We start from the raw sequence: 17,130 nt of genomic DNA, 5'->3' as shown, positions 1-17,130 counted from the left end.
ATGGAATTACTGATATAATGAGAGAGTGTGAGAGAAAGGCTTGGAGTGATTCCAGTATTTAGTGCATTAACATGTTATTGTAACAATGTAAAAACAACATAGAAAATAAGATGTTTAGTATTGTTAAAAAATGTAAATATTTGGTAGATTGCCAATGGATCTCAAAAAGTAGTTCGGCAGTTATTGTCACTGGCGGTATGAATAACGTAACCCCCTCCCCTCAACGTCCTGCACCTTCCCTGGCCTTCACTATGCCAAGCTCCCCCCTTAAGCAGCTCTCCCACCGGCTCGACCAGTTGCAGGAAACCGGTCGCATGGAATTGTTGCATGTCACAGGTTGCACGGACCAAGGCCAAATATGTATAGTATAATATATATTATTGTATTATAAATAAAAGTTTATATTTATATAAGAATATTATTTATATTACTTTATTATAAAATTTATATAGTCATATATCTTTGGCCTTGGTCAGCGCGACCTGTGGCACACAACAATTTTCCATGCGACCAGTTTCATGCAACTGGCTGAGCCGATGGGAGAGCCGCTTTACTCCTGAGACATTTTTCTCACCACCTAACTCCGTACCCAGCCATCTATGGGATGAACTCTGACTCTGACAGAGGTTCACTATGGACGAAAAGAGTTGATGATCCGAACTTTCGTCGAGCACGTACACACGAACAAACATATACACTGTTGCCAGCACCCGTTACCCACCTCTCGCGGCTAGGTGGCCCAGGTGGAAAGTTTGGCGACTGTACATATCGTAGTCAGAACCTGTAGATAAAGGAGGAAGGTATAGCCTACTCATGTTGTGGATCAGAATCAAACGTGAATACACTCATCCCTCAGCACACACACACACACACACACACACACACACACACACACACAGTACTAACCTCCCCACACAACAGGGACCAGATTGAAGACGAGAGGGTTGTAGAGCTTTTCAGTGATGTAGTCGTCACAGATGCTGTTCTCCATTGACAGATAGAACGAGTAGTTAGTGCTCAATACATTCCTCCAGCATGGCTCATTTAAGGGCCCTGCAGGTCGGCACACTTGTGTCCCACATCTCCCATACCTGTGGGGGAGCGAAACGTTTAGAGAACAAAAATAAATAAAAATGCCAGGTCTCCAATCCACCTACACTCCAAGTACTGGGTTCCGAGCATTAAAGCACAGCAGGGAAAAGTCAACAATTATATACCTATCTGAAGTAAAAATGTTGCAAATACACAATTCGAGAATGAACATCGTCAAGGAGGACCCAGATATTGATGGGGTGGGGGGGGGCTGGAGCACCATGATTTCTTGCCATGAGTGTTTGAGACAAAGAAAAACACACAATCAAACAAAATATATTTATCACTATACCTTTCCCTCTTCCACAGACTGGACAGAAAAACAAGCTCCTTATTAAGTGTGTACAAGTATATATGGGATTCGGACAAACCATCCCATCTTGAGAATCCCCTCACGAGTAGCACACACCTGAAGGAAACCCAGCAGATTTGTTGACAAAATTGGCTGTCATGCTCAAACCTTTAACCACTGAAGCATCTGTAACGAGCTGGGATGACACCATTGGAATTCCTCTACAGTTGTTGCAAACAATGGCTTTTCTCCATTCCACTGGTATTGCTCCCGCGTCCAAAGCATCATTTATAATTTCTCTCAATCAAACTATTCCAGTCTCTCCAAGAGCCTTAATAATTTCCACTGGCGACCCATCCTTTCCCCTCACTTTGCCATGTTTCAGTTTACCAATAGCACTTCTTACCTCCTCAACACTTATGTCACCTTCATACCCCTCTAGGTTATGTTCCTGGACTTCCGGCATATCCTCATTATCATTTAAATCCCCTGCATTTAGCAATCTTGACAATGACTTCTCCATCTCTCCGATATATCTTCTGATCTTGTTAATAGATTAGTTCCTTGTTCACTTTTTACTGCATATGTAACTTCGGTATTTCATTTTCTATAGTTCCTTGCTGTGCTGTATAATAGTTTTCTTGTCTCTTTCACATCTCTACTCAGGTCTTCCCCTATACGTTGCCAGACTTCTGTTTTTGTGCTCCTCTGTATTTTCAGCCTGATTTCTTAGCTCTACATAGTTAAGCCTGTCTTCTTGCAGTCTTGTTTTCTTCCTCTTCCAAAAAGCTTTCATCTTTGCTTTCACTGCTTGGTCCACTTCATCTGTCCACCAGGCAGTGCTTTTCTTTACAGTGTTTCCACTAACTTTAACCTGTATCACTTCCTCAGCAGTCATTTTAAAAGCATCTTTTAAAGTTTTTCCATTTGCTCTTGATGTTACTATTTCCTTTGTTTTTTATTTTTTCTTTAACTTTGCATCTAAGTTGTTCGACATATTCTATATTTTTAAGGTTTTCGAATATAAACCTCCTTCTTTTCTTTTTACTTTCAGTTTTTGGTACCTGTACACTTATTTTCACCAGTGCAAAAAATAATTCGTATGTGGACGAAAATTTAAATGTCGTCACTTTTTACCTTTTTTCCTCCCTCCAGTATTCTGCTTCCCAACCTTCCTGCCATTTTCCTTAACCTTCAGAAAAGTCAGAAAAAAAAAAAAACCAGCCCTGGATATCTACCTTACAAGACAAAAACAGATGGGAAAAAATAGCGATGGAAACAGAAAATGTGGCATTAAATTTAGGAAAAAAAAAAAAAAAGGAAAGAGGGCCAAATACAAACAGATATCAACCACACTAGTTAATGACGTAGATAATTAGTTTTTGCTGCCTTCTGTTTTATCGTCTAATATTATAACCCCAATTAAATCCCTTTAAATTACAGGATAGAAGTATTGTCACCACTTGGATCCTCTGACCACAATCTCAGCAAAGCCTCATTAGTTAGCCCTCCAAACCTTCCAATTCTGAACCGTTAGGGTGACCCGATGGCATTTTGTTAGGGCAAACTCGGATGGATTTAGAAATTATCTTGCTGATATTCCATGGCAGTCTTTCTTCTCTAGTAATTTCAATTGTACCCGGTCCCACATTAATTACTTTACATTAACTGGTATGGATTTATTCATACCAAGTCAACAGTTCACCAAAAGATCGAACTCTCCAAAATGGTTTGATAGCTGTTGCGCCAGAGTAACGGCCCAAAAGTCATTAGCATATAATTTTTACTTAAAAAAAAAAATGAATCCGTCAATTTAAAAGTGCTAGAAACCCTGCAAAAACTTTAATAAATCTCGCTAATTGAAACTTTCTTCAAAATTAAGAATCAAAACTACTTAACAATCCGAATGACAACAGAAATTCTGGTCAACTATCAATTCTTTCAATAATACCCTTAACAAGTCATCATCCATTCACCCACTAAAATCTTCAGACGGTAACACTACTGTACAAATGGTAAAGCGAATATACTTGCCAGTACATTTGCCGGAAGTCAGCCAGAACGTCCCAGTACTAGAAATTGACTCTCCTGAAATTGTTCCCCTTAAAATTCTGACTAGATACGTAATATCCATCCTAGACAATTTATCAACCAACAAAGCTCCAGGCCCAGATGGAATTCCTCCAATTCCTCTGAAAAAGTGCTCTCCAGAGGTTGCCTCTGTTCTGGCTAAATTATTCAGACTATGCATACGTACTTCTTCATTCCCCGATTCATTGAAAGAAACCAATATCCACCCAATTCCAAAGAAAGGAAGAGCCTCTAACCCCTCTGATAATTAGGCCTATAGATCAATAACTATAACATCTTCCTTTGGTAAAGTATTTGAAATTGTAATAAATAGGCACATAGACACCTTCAATCCAACAAAATTATTGGTAGAGAACATGATATTCACCACGAAAGTTACACCATTGATATACTCAATCTCATGACTCATACCATCCATCAGTTAACTGACCAACACGGAGACACTCATGCAGTAGCCCTTGATATTTCTAAAGCTTTCAACAGAGTGTGGCACCGTTTCCTGCCATCCAAACTCCCTTGCTATGGACTAACGTCTTTTCTTCACTGTCTTCCTCATATCTCAGTGACAGAAAAATAAGAGTAAAAGTAGATTATGTATATTCCAATTTCCACCCAATTAACGCCAGCATGCCACAAGGACCAGTTCTGGCGCCAACCTTATTCGTAGTTCATATTAATGAACTCTTGTCTGTCACCCACAATCCCATCCATTCAGAGGCAGATGACTCAACACCTCACAGTTCAATCACGCTCAAACACCTTTTTACAAAGTTTAATATCTCTTAACTTTCAACTCAGTGCAACCATCTCCATAAATCAAGACTCATGGGGACAAAATAGACTAGTCTCATTTAATGCTAGTAAAACCAAGTATATACAATTTACTAATAGACAGATATTGCCAGATTCGTATATTACCTTCAGTGCTACTAATATTCCCATCTCCAAAAGTGTTGAAATTCTCGGTGTTTCACTTAACAATGCCCTCAACTGGACCTTTCATGTCAGATCACTTGCTAAAACCACCTCAAAGAAACTTGAATTATTGTACAGAGTCCTTAACTTCTTCACTGAAGAGCAGTTAGCTATAAATTATCAGTCATGTGCACTCTCAGCTGGAATATTGCTCACCCTTGTGTAATGGATGTGGAGAGGTTGCACTAAAACAACTAGACAAATTTCAGAACAAAGCTGTTGGAATTATTAATAACCCTGCTATTACTTGTAAACTACCTCCCCTACAAGAAAGAAGTAATGTTGCCTTCCTTGCATTATTTTACAGATACTTTTGTGGTAAATGCTCAGACGAAGTTGCGTCTATCGTGCCACTTCCCCATGCCTTCCCTTACGTTACACAGGTATCTGGTAGCGCTCATGACTGGAATGTCACACACCCATGTTGCAGAACTTCTATCGGAATTCTTTTATTCCCCGAACTGCATCTCTCTGGAACTCGCTTTCACGGAGTTGTTTCCCCCCAAACTTCAACCTACAGCTGTTCAAGTCCAACTGTGACAGATTTTTTATGAATGGAAGACGCCAGTAATGTGGTGTATGGATTATTTTTTAATTCATTTGTTTTTCCTTGCTGTGTTTTATATACGGTATATATATATATATATATATATATATATATATATATATATATATATATATATATAGAGAGAGAGAGAGAGAGAGAGAGAGAGAGAGAGAGAGAGAGAGAGAGAGAGAGAGATCAAGCATGTTAATAAGTGAATAAGTATGTGATGTTCATTCATTCATTCATTGCCAGACGCCATGTATCCCAAACGGGGTGGCCAAGGGCTTAGAGTTAATTGTTTTACAGGGAGGGGCACTAATCCTCCACCAACCCCACTTGACACGTAGGGAGAACGTAATGCCAACAGCATCTGGTGTTCCCAGGCGGTCACCCATCCAAGTACTAACCAGACCCAACACAGTAACAACTTGCTAGATTCAACCACACTCAAGTTGGGAATACTAGACACACACACACACACACACACACACACACACACACACACACACACACATTACACATGTACACCTAATTGCACACGAACATTTGTTTTCACAAATTTCCATAACAGCATTTTAGTGTAGTACATCACATACGTAAGCAACGTATGTGATGTACTACACTAAAATGCTGTTATGGAAATTTGTGAAAACAAATGTTCGTGTGCAATTAGGTGTACATGTGTAATGCGTGTGTGTGTGTGTGTGTGTGTGTCTAGTATTCCCAACTTGAGTGTGGTTGAATCTAGCAAGTTGTTACAGTGTTTAATGTATTGTTGAGAAGCGAGATTTGCTCGTTAGGTAGTACTGGAAGGTTCTCAGTAATTCTCGTAGTTCAGTTATGAGTCAGAGTTGCCAGTTAACATGCTGTTTGGGAGCGGAGGTATTTTGTAAGTTGTACTATAATTTCTGTGCTCTTTTTCTCCATAATGTTTTATTTATGTGATTGTTAAAATCTGTAATTTCATCTCAGTGTGTATGCTAAATAATTTAGACTTATGCAGCGTAAGAAAACTATGGATATTTGGGATGTCTCCAAGCTGGTAACTGTTGTTTCTCCGAGAACGTAGTAGATCATTCTATTATATAGGAAGCTTATATAAGGTTAGGGAATGGACTAGAGGAGTTTTAGTTCAGTTTGAGTTTAATTCAGTGACTGTTCAGTGTCTGTCCAGTGTCGGTGTAGATTATATACCTCCAGTACTTGTGAAAAGAGTGAAGTGTAGTTGGCAAGCATTAAATGTAACTATTTGGTAAATAAAGACAATGAACGTGCGAAGCCCGTGTTTGTTTACGACACCTGAGCTGATCTTGTGTACTGTACATTTAAAGGCAGACCCTGCGAAGAACGACTCACTGGGTGACGTTCTTCCTAGAACTACCTCTGTTGGAGCCCGTGGCAGTGTCGAACAGGGACGTAACAAGTGGTGTCAGGAATTGGGACAGAAAGTGCTGCAGGGAATATAATTTTCGACATGAAAGTGAAAGGTGTACAGACGAGAAGCTAATCTAGGCAGGAGGAGGTGTCATTGGCTGCAATCATGAAGTTTCTGCAAGCAGAAAGTAAACAACTACGAGAACAAATTCAAAGACAGAAAGAACTCAGTGTACAACTACAGGGACAAAGTGTACAACAACAAGCACAGAATGAAGGACAGAAAGAACTCAAAGAACAATTACAAGCACAGAATGAAGGACAGAAAGAACTCAAAGAACAATTACAAGCACAGAATGAAGGACAGAAAGAACTCAAAGGACAATTACAAGCACAGAATGAAGGACAGAAAGAACTCAAAGGATAACTAGGCTAGGCCTATCTATCTATCTATTGCCAGACGCCTTAATCCCGTACGGGGTGGCCACAAACAAATCGCCTCCACGTCGCCCTGGCCCCCGCCATTTCACTGCACTGCTCCCAACTCACCCCCCCCCTCTCATATACCTCTCCACTCCATCCCTCCATCTCATCCTTGGCCTCCCCCTCCCTCTCCCCCCTCCACCTCACTCACATACACTCTCCTCGTCGACCTCTCACCCTCCAAACTCTTAACATGGCCAAACCACCTCAGTGTGTTCCTCATAACGCTTCCTATCACATCCACATCCACACCACAACGCTTCTTTATATCCTCATTTGTCACCCTGTCTCTCCATATGACTCCACAGGCTTCTCTCAAATAACTCATTTCCACTGCTCTCACTCTTGACTTGTGTCTATCCAACAACGTCCAAGCTTCACTTCCACACGTTAGACTTGGTATCACAATACTGTCTTATAGTAACTTTTTCACTTCCATGCTCACTTCCCTGTTTCTTATCAGTGCTTTCAAGGAACCAGCAACCTTTCTTCCTTGTTGTACCCTTTCAAGAACTTCACCCTCCAAACTTCTATCCTTACTCATCACACTCCCCAAGTACTTAAACGTACTCACATTTTCCATTTCCTCACCATCCAACCTCACTGTACATTCACTGACTACACCTCTCTCAAAGACCATCACTTTACTCTTCCCTACATTCACTTTTAGATTCCGTTTCTTACACACTCTCCCAAACTTAACCACCAAGCCTTGCAGCTCCCCTTCGTCTTCACTTAACAACACAGTATCATCTGCAAACAACAGTACAGGGAGTTTCCAAACACTACCCTCTCTCACTAGGGCCACTCCAACATCCATTGCCCTACCTTGTATCTCTTTTATTACCCCATCCATGTACAGGTTGAACAACCATGGAGATATGACACATCCCTGTTTGAACCCAACCTTCAAAGAGAAAAATTCACTCAGTTCACCATCCACATGCATTGCAGCCTTAGCACCAACATACATACTCTTCACAGCATTCAACAACTTCCTATCTACTCCATTATATTCTTAATACTTTTCACAGTCCTTGTCTATCCACCTACAGGGACAAAATGGACAGAAAAAAAAATCAGAGAACAATTGCAAGCACAGAATAAGCAACGAGAGGCACAAAGTGAAGAACAAAAAGAACGATATGAACAGCTTCAAGAGGCCTTACAGGAGCGACAGAGGGAATTACAACTGAGGATGCAAGGACAGCTAAATGCTTTCATGGGGGAAATGAAGAAACAACAGCAACAGTTGATGGAGGAAGTATACGCTGCTATAGCTATGGTAGTAGAAGAATGAGGTAAGCAATAATGTGATGGAGTGCAGACGGTGTGCAGACAACATGCTGAAGATTAGTGAGGGAATAATGACGGAATGCAGACAGCATGTAGACGACCAACTGAAGCATATAAATGACCAGCTGAAGCACGTAGACAGCCATTTGTAGATAATTAGTAAGAGAATTGAGGCTGTAGAGAAATACTGCTCTGCTGAGCCTGAGATTAGTGTACAGGGAGCATATGAAAAAATAGGACAGTGTATGGCAATCTTGACGAATCCCAAGCATCCTAAGGTAGCATTACAGGATTGAATAATCGGAATGTAGGAGTTTTGTTTCCTGGACTTAATCATAATGACTCAGTTTTTTGGCCCCGAGCCAGTGAAGTGCCTGACTATAATGGGGGTCCAGTTAAAAAGAAACCTCAGGAATTTGATGGCAAACAATCTTGGGAGGCTTACTATGCACAGTCTTAGTTACCTACTGACCAGAATGGTTGGGATGATAGGCAGAGGGCAGTGCAGCTTGCTACTAGCCTTAAGGGTGCTGCATTGGAAATTCTGGGCCAAATGTCAGCAGACGTGAGGAACAGTTATCAGTACTTAGTACAAGTACTGGAGAGCAGATTTTTTTTTTTTTTTTTTTTTTTAATGCAAGGAAGAAAGAAGCAAAGCCCAGGAGCCCGAAAACCGTTCCTTCGAAAAAAAAAAAAAAATCAAGAATTGTTCATTTCGAGATGCCTGAACACACTGCATTTGAGAGCCTGGAGATCAAAGGATGTAGGAAATACAGACAGAGGGAGACAGTTCCAGTGATGACCTGTTGCATAAATGAAGGACTGGGAGTAACGGTTAACTCTTGCATTAGATAGCTGGACAGAAAATGGATGAGAGTTTGTTGCTACACAGGTGATACGTGCCCGTCGTAGAGGTGGAGGGATGCAGGCAGAAAGTTCAGAGCAGCAGTGACCACTGAAGTAGCAATAGAAATGAGATAAAGATGCAACTGTGCGGTGACGAGACAGAGGTTGAAGGAAGCCAGTAAGAGAAGGAGAGTTGATGAGATGAAAAGCCTTTGACTCCACCCTATTGAGAAGAGCTGTATGTGTGGAGCCTCCCCACACATGAGAGTTGTACTCTACACAGGGGCGAATAAAGCTTGTGTATAAAGTCAACAACTGTGCAGGGGTGTAAAGAAGGTACAGAGTCAGCTTAGCACACCTAATCTCTTCAAAGCAGATTTTACAAGAGGTGTAATGTGATCTTTCCAAGATAAGTCCCGAGCGAATAAAACCCCAAGCATGTTCAAGGATGACGCAGGATTGAGCTGGATATTATTAAACAATAGTGTGTTTTCCTGTGGAAGATTGTGTCGGGTTGATAGGTGTAAGAACTGAGTCTTTCATGCATTAAAAACAAGATTGTTTTTACCCAAGTCAGAGATACGAACCAAGTCAGATACTAGGTGTGCCATAGCCTCATCCTTTGTTCATTGAAGTAACTGCTGAGATGGACGTTGCAGGAACCGAATGGAAAGGTGAAGGGTGGAATCATCAGCATAAGAGTGGATAGGGTTAGATGTACAGCTTAGAAGGTCATTGATGAATAAAAGGAAGAGAGCTGGTGATAGGACAGAGCCCTGAGGAACACCACTGTTGATAGATCTAGGAGAAGAATGATGGCCGCCTACAACAGCAGCTATAGAACAACCAGAAGGGAAGCTATAGATGAAGGCACAGATAGAGGATAGGAACCGTAAGAGGGCAGTTTGGAATTTAAAGATTTATGCCAGACTCGATCGAAATTCTTTGAGATATCAGGTGCAGTAGCAAAGCTTTCGGCAAAGTCCCGAAAGGAGGATGACCAGGAGTCTGAAAGGTAGGTGAGAAGATCGCCAGTGGAGCGTCCCTGACGGAACCCATACTGACGATCAGAAAGAAGATTTTGATAGGAAAGATGCTTTAAAATTTTTCTGTGAAGAATAGATTCAAAAACTTTTGAGACACAGGATGTTAAAGCAAGTGGACGATAGTTAGAGGGTTGGGAACGGTCACCCTTCTTTGGGACTGGCTGATTGAGAGCAAACTTCCAGGAAGGAGGATAGATACAAGTTGATAGACAAAGGCGAAAGAGTTTACCTAGGCACGGTGTAAGGACAGAAGCACAGTTCTTAAGGACAACAGGAGGGACTTCATCAGGCCCATATGCCTTGTTAGTATTGAGGCCAGTGATGGCAGAAAATACATCAGCTGAAGAAATTTTAATGTCAGCCATGAGGAAGTCAGAGGGGGGGAAGTGATGGGGGAACAGCACCAGTATCGTTTAGGATGGAATTGGAGGAGAAAGTCTAAGCGATGAGATATGGGGCCATGTACCAGACTGAGGTTGAAAGAGCGAGATTCCAGAGCCATGTATGGGCTCGAGGTGAATCCCAACAGGAGTTTGTTCATGACTTGAAGAGTATGGCACACAAAGCATGCCCGGGAGCAGCACCTTAATCTGTTGGCTATTCTTCTGAGAGACCAGTTCATCGATGCTCTTGATGGTGCAGAGTTGAAAGCGCAAGTGACGTAGGCACAACCAAGAAGCACGCAAGAAGCACTAGCCAGGGCTCTAGAATTTGAGTCCTATGTCAGGTCCAGTACGTCCACTTTTCAGGCAGGTCATAGTGCAGGATTCAAGGCATGAATGGGGCAGGTACGTGAAGTGGAAAAGTTTGAAGGAAGTTGCAAGTACTATGAAAAGCCAGGACATAGGAAAGAGGAATGCTACAGGTAGAAGAGAGAACAGAAGACCAGAGGAGGTTGCTGGTTCTGAAGTAAGCCAAGACACAATAAAAACGATTGTTAAAAATGGAAGAAGGAGCAAGAACAGAGCAGAAAGTGTGCTGGACATGTGGTGAGGTGGAACACTTCAGTTATGATTGTCCAAATGAGGACTGCAAGAAGAAGACTGCAGAAGATGAAAAGGATGAGGGCGAATTAGTAAAGGCTGGTGACAAGATGCAACAACCAGCCAGTTTTTGCAAAGAAGACCCATTACTGAGGAAATGCAAGAGAACCTTGATTGATAGTGTGCAAGAAGACGGAAGAACAGATGGCAAGGAGTGTAGTAAGAATAGGAATTTTAGCAAGAAATGCGACTGCACTGTAGTGCTAGAGTGGCTGCAGTGGAGTACAGTGAGACCATCTCAGGAAGAGGTTTCCAGATTCAGACCTGTGACTAAGAGCTACTGGAGCCAGTGGGACCTTCTTCGTTTGAACAACGGACTACTGGAGCATCAGTGGAAGACTCCCAATGGCCTCAGCAAGTATTGGCAACTGATGGTTCCAAAGAAAATGAGGTCTGAGACCTTGGATGAGTCCCATTACCAGATTATTAGTGAGCACCTAGGAGTGATGAAAACTGTAAGTCAGCAGCAACAGAGGTTCTCCTGGACTGGCATGCAGCAGGATGCTGAAGAGTGGTGTCGGGCCTGTGATGTATGCTGTGCCAAGAAGGGACTCAAGAAACGTAGTTGCGCCCCTCTTCAGCTGTACCAAGTGGATGCACCGATGGACAGGGTCACGGATGACATTGTTGGCCCTCTGCCACACACTGAAATTTAAACCGGTATATATGTGTCACCATGGACTACTTCACAAAGTGGCCAGAAGCCTATGCCATCTCTGATCAAGAGGCTTAGGCTGTTGCTCAGGTGTTGGTTGACCAGTTCTTCTGTTGTTTTGGGATGTCACAAGAGCTGTGTTCAGACCAAGGTAGAAACTTTGAGTCTGCTGTGCCCTGTGAGTGCTGCAAGTTACTGGGTATCAGGAAGACCAGGATTACCCCACTAAGGCCACAGTCAGATGGGATGGTGGAGAGAGTCAACCGGACCCTGGGATAAGAACTGGCCAAGTACTGCATAGAGGGATAAACCGAATGGGACCAGAAATTACCAATATTGCTGATGGCATATCAGTCTGCATCTAGTAAGTCTACCAGCTACACCCCTGCAAAACTGATGCTGGGCCATCAGTTACATTTGCCCGTCAACTTGCTAATGGAAAGACCACCTGGTGAAGAGCTGCCAACAGACACCTTCAGCTATGTGAAGCATCTTCAGGAAAGGCTGGCTGAAGTACACCATCAAGTGCAACAAACTCTAAAGTTTTCAAGCTAAGTGATGAAGTGCAAGTATGATGCCGAGGCAAGTGAGGTGAGCTTCAAGGATGGTGACAAAGTTTGGTTATACAATCCTGAGCGGAAGAAGGGACAGTCACTGAAGCTGCATAGCCCGTGGGACGGGTCGTACACTGTGTTGGATCGCCTGTCAGACGTGAAGTGCCATATTCGGTGGGGGGCAGGAAATCTCGCCCAAAGTGGTACACGTGAATCATCTGTGGCAGTGCTATGGGCCAGGACAGTACAGCTGGGGTGTCTCCGAGGAATCGTGCTCTCCTGCAGCCGAGGATGTTGAGGAGAAACAAGGAGCTGAAGTGCAAGAGAATGGTGACAGTTTCCCCAAGAGAAGAAGTGCATCAATAAGTGGACCAAGACATTCCAGGAGGAGTGGACTGTGTGGAGGAACAGGGACGTCTCTGGATGCGGCATAGGAGAAGGCCTGATAGGTTGAAGGATTATTTTGTGTGTATTTAAATGTTTAGTTTGCATTAACCCATACTGCATTGGTCAAAAAAGAAGACTGATACCCCTCTATTGTGGCCAATTTTGTTTTTTATTTCTTATTTTTGGCTAAATGGGCTTAATACTTCACAGTAATATCCCTGGCACTAATAAAATAAATGACTAAAGCCCGAAAGTTGGTTGAATCGAGTCAGGTTGGTGCCACTCTACAAGTGAAATCTTCGAGGTTATTGAGAGAGCAGAACGGCTGCGAGCTTGTGACCCGATTTTGGATTTTTTTTTTTTTTTCTGGCTAAATGGGCTTCATACATCAATATAAGATCCCTGGCACTGATAAAAATAATCAAAGCCAGAAAGTTGGTTGAATCGAGTCAGGTTGGTGCTGTTCTACCCCTGAAATCTTCGAGGTTACTGAGAGTTGAGCGTCTGTGAACTTGTGAATCGATTTTGGATTATTTTGTAGGTAAATGGGCTTAATACATCAATATGAGATTCCTGGCACTAATAAAAGCAATCCCCAAAGTCAGAAAGTAGGTTGAATCAAGTAAGGTTGGTGCCCCTCGACCTCTGAAACGTCAAGGTTACTGAGAGAGCACAGCAATTGTGAGCCTGTGAAGACTCCCTACCTCCCTCACTCCTAAATCGGTGTTGTAAGCGTAGTGGAGAAATGTCTGGAGTTAGCGAGATACGTTATTACCTTCTAATTTACTTTGGTTGCTTGCAATGACTTCTCATTGCTGCAGGACATAGATCTACAGTATGTCACCGGCATTTTTGAAGGGGATATAGACTTACGTCGCTAGCGTGGTATGGGTTAAGGGTTATGTTTGTATACATTGTGTACTTTTGTCGGGATAACCAAGGAGAAGAGCGAGGGTAGTGTTGAGAGGTGGGATTTGCTAGTTAGGCAGTACTGGAAGGTTTTCATTAATTCTCGTAGTTTGGTTACGAGTCAGATTTGGCAGTTAGCCTGCTATTTGGGAGGGGAGGTATTTTGTAATTTGTACGTTAATATTATTTTTGTGCTCTTTTCTTCTAGAATGTTTTATTTATGTGACTGTGAAATTATGTAATTCATTTCAGTTTGTATGCTAAATAATTTAGAGTGCTAAGCAGTGTATGAAAACTTTGGATATTTGGGATATCTCTGAGCTGATAACTGTACCTTCACCGAGAACGTAGTATATCACTCTAGTATACAGTATAGGAAGCTTATATAAGGATGAAGGAAGGACTAGAGGAGTTTTAGTTCTGTTTGGTTTTAGTTCAGTGTCAGTTCAGTTTCAGTGCAGATTGTATAGCTCCAGTATTTTTGAAAACAGTGAAATGCAGTTGGCAAGCATTAGGTGTAATAATCTGGTAAATAAAGACAACGAACGTGAGAAGCCTTTGTTTGTTTAAGACGCCTGAGCTGCTCATGTGTACTGTACATTTAAAGGCAGACCCTATGAAGAACGACTCACTGGGTGACATCCTTCCTATACTGAACTACTGCTGTTGAAGCCTGTGGCAGTGTGGAACGAGGAAGTAACAGTATTTTTTACTCATTATGTTCGTTTGTCCCCACGATTCTGGGTTTCTATACGAGTACAACAGCGGAAACGTGTTTGTAATTCCTCAACTGAAGCGTCTGAAAGGATGTTCTTATTATAAGATAATTAATAATGTGTGTGTATTATATATATATATATATATATATATATATATATATATATATATATATATATATATATATATATATACTGTATATATATATATATATATATATATATATATATATATATATATATATATATATATATATATACTGTATATATATATATATATATATATATATATATATATATATATATATATATATATATATATATATATATATATATATATATATATATATATATATAAGGGAGATGGGTGAAAATAGGGGAGAGAGGAAGGAAGAAGAGAGAAAAGAGGAAGGAAGGTGGAGTGGATAGATGTTGGGCTGACCACCTTGCACTTTTTAAGTTTTTAATTTTAATTTTATTTATTTTTTTCCTTTGCTTGCTAGTTAGGTTATAGTCTTTGTGTTCATTTTGGGAGGAGGTTCGACATGCACAATGTTTGATAAATGGAGTTAGGGAAGGTCATAATTTTTAGGCTGCTTGGGAACCATTTGTGGAAGGAGAGGTTCCCTTCGTCGATATTACTTTTAAGGTTGGTGTACATATCTATGTTTTGTTCTTCGATTTTTTGCCATATCTTTTTTGCTTGAGTATGTAGCCTAATGTTCAAGGCTTTAGTTTTGGTGTTTTCGTGTACTTGCTCGATGGTTAATGTGTAGGGGCAGTGTTGGTTCGTGGCAAATCTGAGTGCCTTGTTTTGTACTCTCTGGAGATTCTTTAGCTGGGTGTGACTGAAGGCGTGTGTTGAGATGGGGGGATATTCTAGGATGGGGAGGACCAGAGCTTTAACAAGGCGCGTTTTCATTTGTGTAGGCTTGTTTTTTAATTTGTGAAGTCGGCATAATGCTCCTGTTGCCTTTTGTATCCTGTCTTTTGTAATAGCAAGATATCCCCTAGTGTTATTTTTAAGCCCTAGGGTTTTTCCGTCCTCTTTGAATTCCACTATTTCATCGTTGAGACCTCATGGCTTCCTTCTCGTGTTGGCTAGTTGTATTACCGAGACTTTGTTAATATTAGTTCGAATTTTCCATTTTAATTCTTGGAAGTTTATTTTCTCGACATCGAGTTTGGTTCTGGTGTTCATGATGTTCCTTGATTGGCCAGGGTATTGTATAACTTGGGTTATGTCGTCAGCATAGCTGATGTTGATGCCATGTGTAGCTTGAGGGGTGTCGCTTGTGAAGATGGTGAAGAGGGTAGGAGACAGGACACTACCCTGTGGGACACCACAGCCCGAGGCAAAACTGGCGCAAGTGTAGTTTTTTACCTTTATTTTAGCTCTATTGTCGTCTAGAAAGTCACATAAAAGTTGTTCGGTAATAATAGGAAGGTTGAGGTCGAGCATTTTGTATTTCAGGCCTTGATGCCAAACCTTGTCAAAGGCTTTTATGATGTCTCTGAGGACTACATGACACTGGTCTTTGTTTGATTTATTGATAGCAATGTGTTCGGTTGCGATGGCGATTGCATGGGTAGTGCTTCTAGAGAATCGGAATCCATATTGGTTATCGTTGTATAGGTTGTTGTTTTCTAGGTGTAATTGGAGTCTTTTGCTGATTATCCTCTCTAGAATCTTCCCGGGAACTTCCAAGAGCGAGATGGTTCTGTAATTTTCTGCAAGATGAGTGTTTTTATTCTTTGTGGGGATTAATTTTATCGTGGCTTCCTTAAACCTGTCATGGAAGTATCCTGCGGAGACAGACTCATTGAATATTTGTCCTAGGGTTTTTATGACTGTACTGGGGAGGTTGGACAAAACGGTCTTGTTAAAGACGCTTTCACCTGGGCAAGTCTTTTTCATGTTTTTTATGATGGAAGCAATTTCACCTTCCACAATGGCGGAGGTGATGATTGAATTAGAGTCAAGTCTGGCAGGGTTTGCTAAGTGGTATGGAGTGATTCCGTCCAGGTTGTCATATATAAATTCTCTGATGTTATATTCTTGAATTAGGTTGTTTGGCTCTTCCTCATGCTCTTGGAAGACGGATCCCAGTGTTGCCTATGGGTAGCTACTTTTTCTTTGGAGGAATGTTGTCTGTTGTCCCGAGAGTCTAGTATATAGTGTGGGTCAGGATTAGGGTTACCTGTGAGGAGTTTAATTTTACGCCAGAAGGTGGCGGGGTCTCTGTATATGTTGGCAATATTTGTAATGGTGCTGGACCAGTGTGTGTTGTGTTCTGTCAGAAAGGATGTGTGTAGTTGGGCCTAGAGTGTTTTGTATTGTCTGAAGTGTGCACGAGTCCAGCCATGTGTTTGGGAGTGAGTTCTAAGAGCATTGTACAGGTTGATTAGGATCTGTGTGTCTCTGCTGTGTCTGGGGTCTGTAATTGTTCTGTGTGTGGTCGTGGAGATATTGTTTCTAATGGCAGATTGGATAATGGTGTACCAACTCTCTAGGGATTGATCGATTTCCTCCAGGGTACCATTTTCTGGGATGAGAAGGTTTGCAAAAGATATATCTAGTTCACGTTTGAAGTTGTCCCAAATGGCCTTGGAGAAGTTGGGTCTGGGTGGGATGGGGACGTTTAATGGGGCAGCGGAGATGGAGGCTATAATAGGGATGTGGTTGCTAGGAGTAAGGGGTCCAAGGGCAAAGAGGATGTTGTGGTATGCCGTCAAGTTGCTACGTGCTATGTCTGGGGTGGTGGTGGAGTTGTGTGAGTAGTATGTGGGGAAGTGGGGTACTATAAATCTTAATGTAGTGTCA

The 17,130-nt window shown here is 41.6% G+C and overlaps 1 protein-coding gene across 1 annotated transcript in view; it reads right to left on the bottom strand.

Annotated features, from left to right (window-relative positions):
* Positions 1 to 17,130, bottom strand: part of LOC145405312 (alpha-(1,3)-fucosyltransferase C-like) — a 39,094-nt gene that overhangs the window by 3,919 nt on the left and 18,045 nt on the right. The window contains exon 4 of the mRNA XM_080276733.1: positions 907 to 1,091. Within this exon, the coding sequence (XP_080132859.1) occupies positions 907 to 1,091 (185 nt within the window). The remainder of the gene's footprint in view (positions 1 to 906; positions 1,092 to 17,130) is intronic.

This window comes from Coenobita brevimanus, chromosome 66, assembly GCF_032717465.1.
Source record: "Coenobita brevimanus isolate Jiangsu-jjx chromosome 66, ASM3271746v2, whole genome shotgun sequence".
Lineage (NCBI taxonomy): Eukaryota > Metazoa > Arthropoda > Malacostraca > Decapoda > Coenobitidae > Coenobita > Coenobita brevimanus.
The sequence above is the reverse complement of the archived record's forward strand: the minus strand, read 5'-3'. Positions and strand labels throughout refer to the sequence as shown.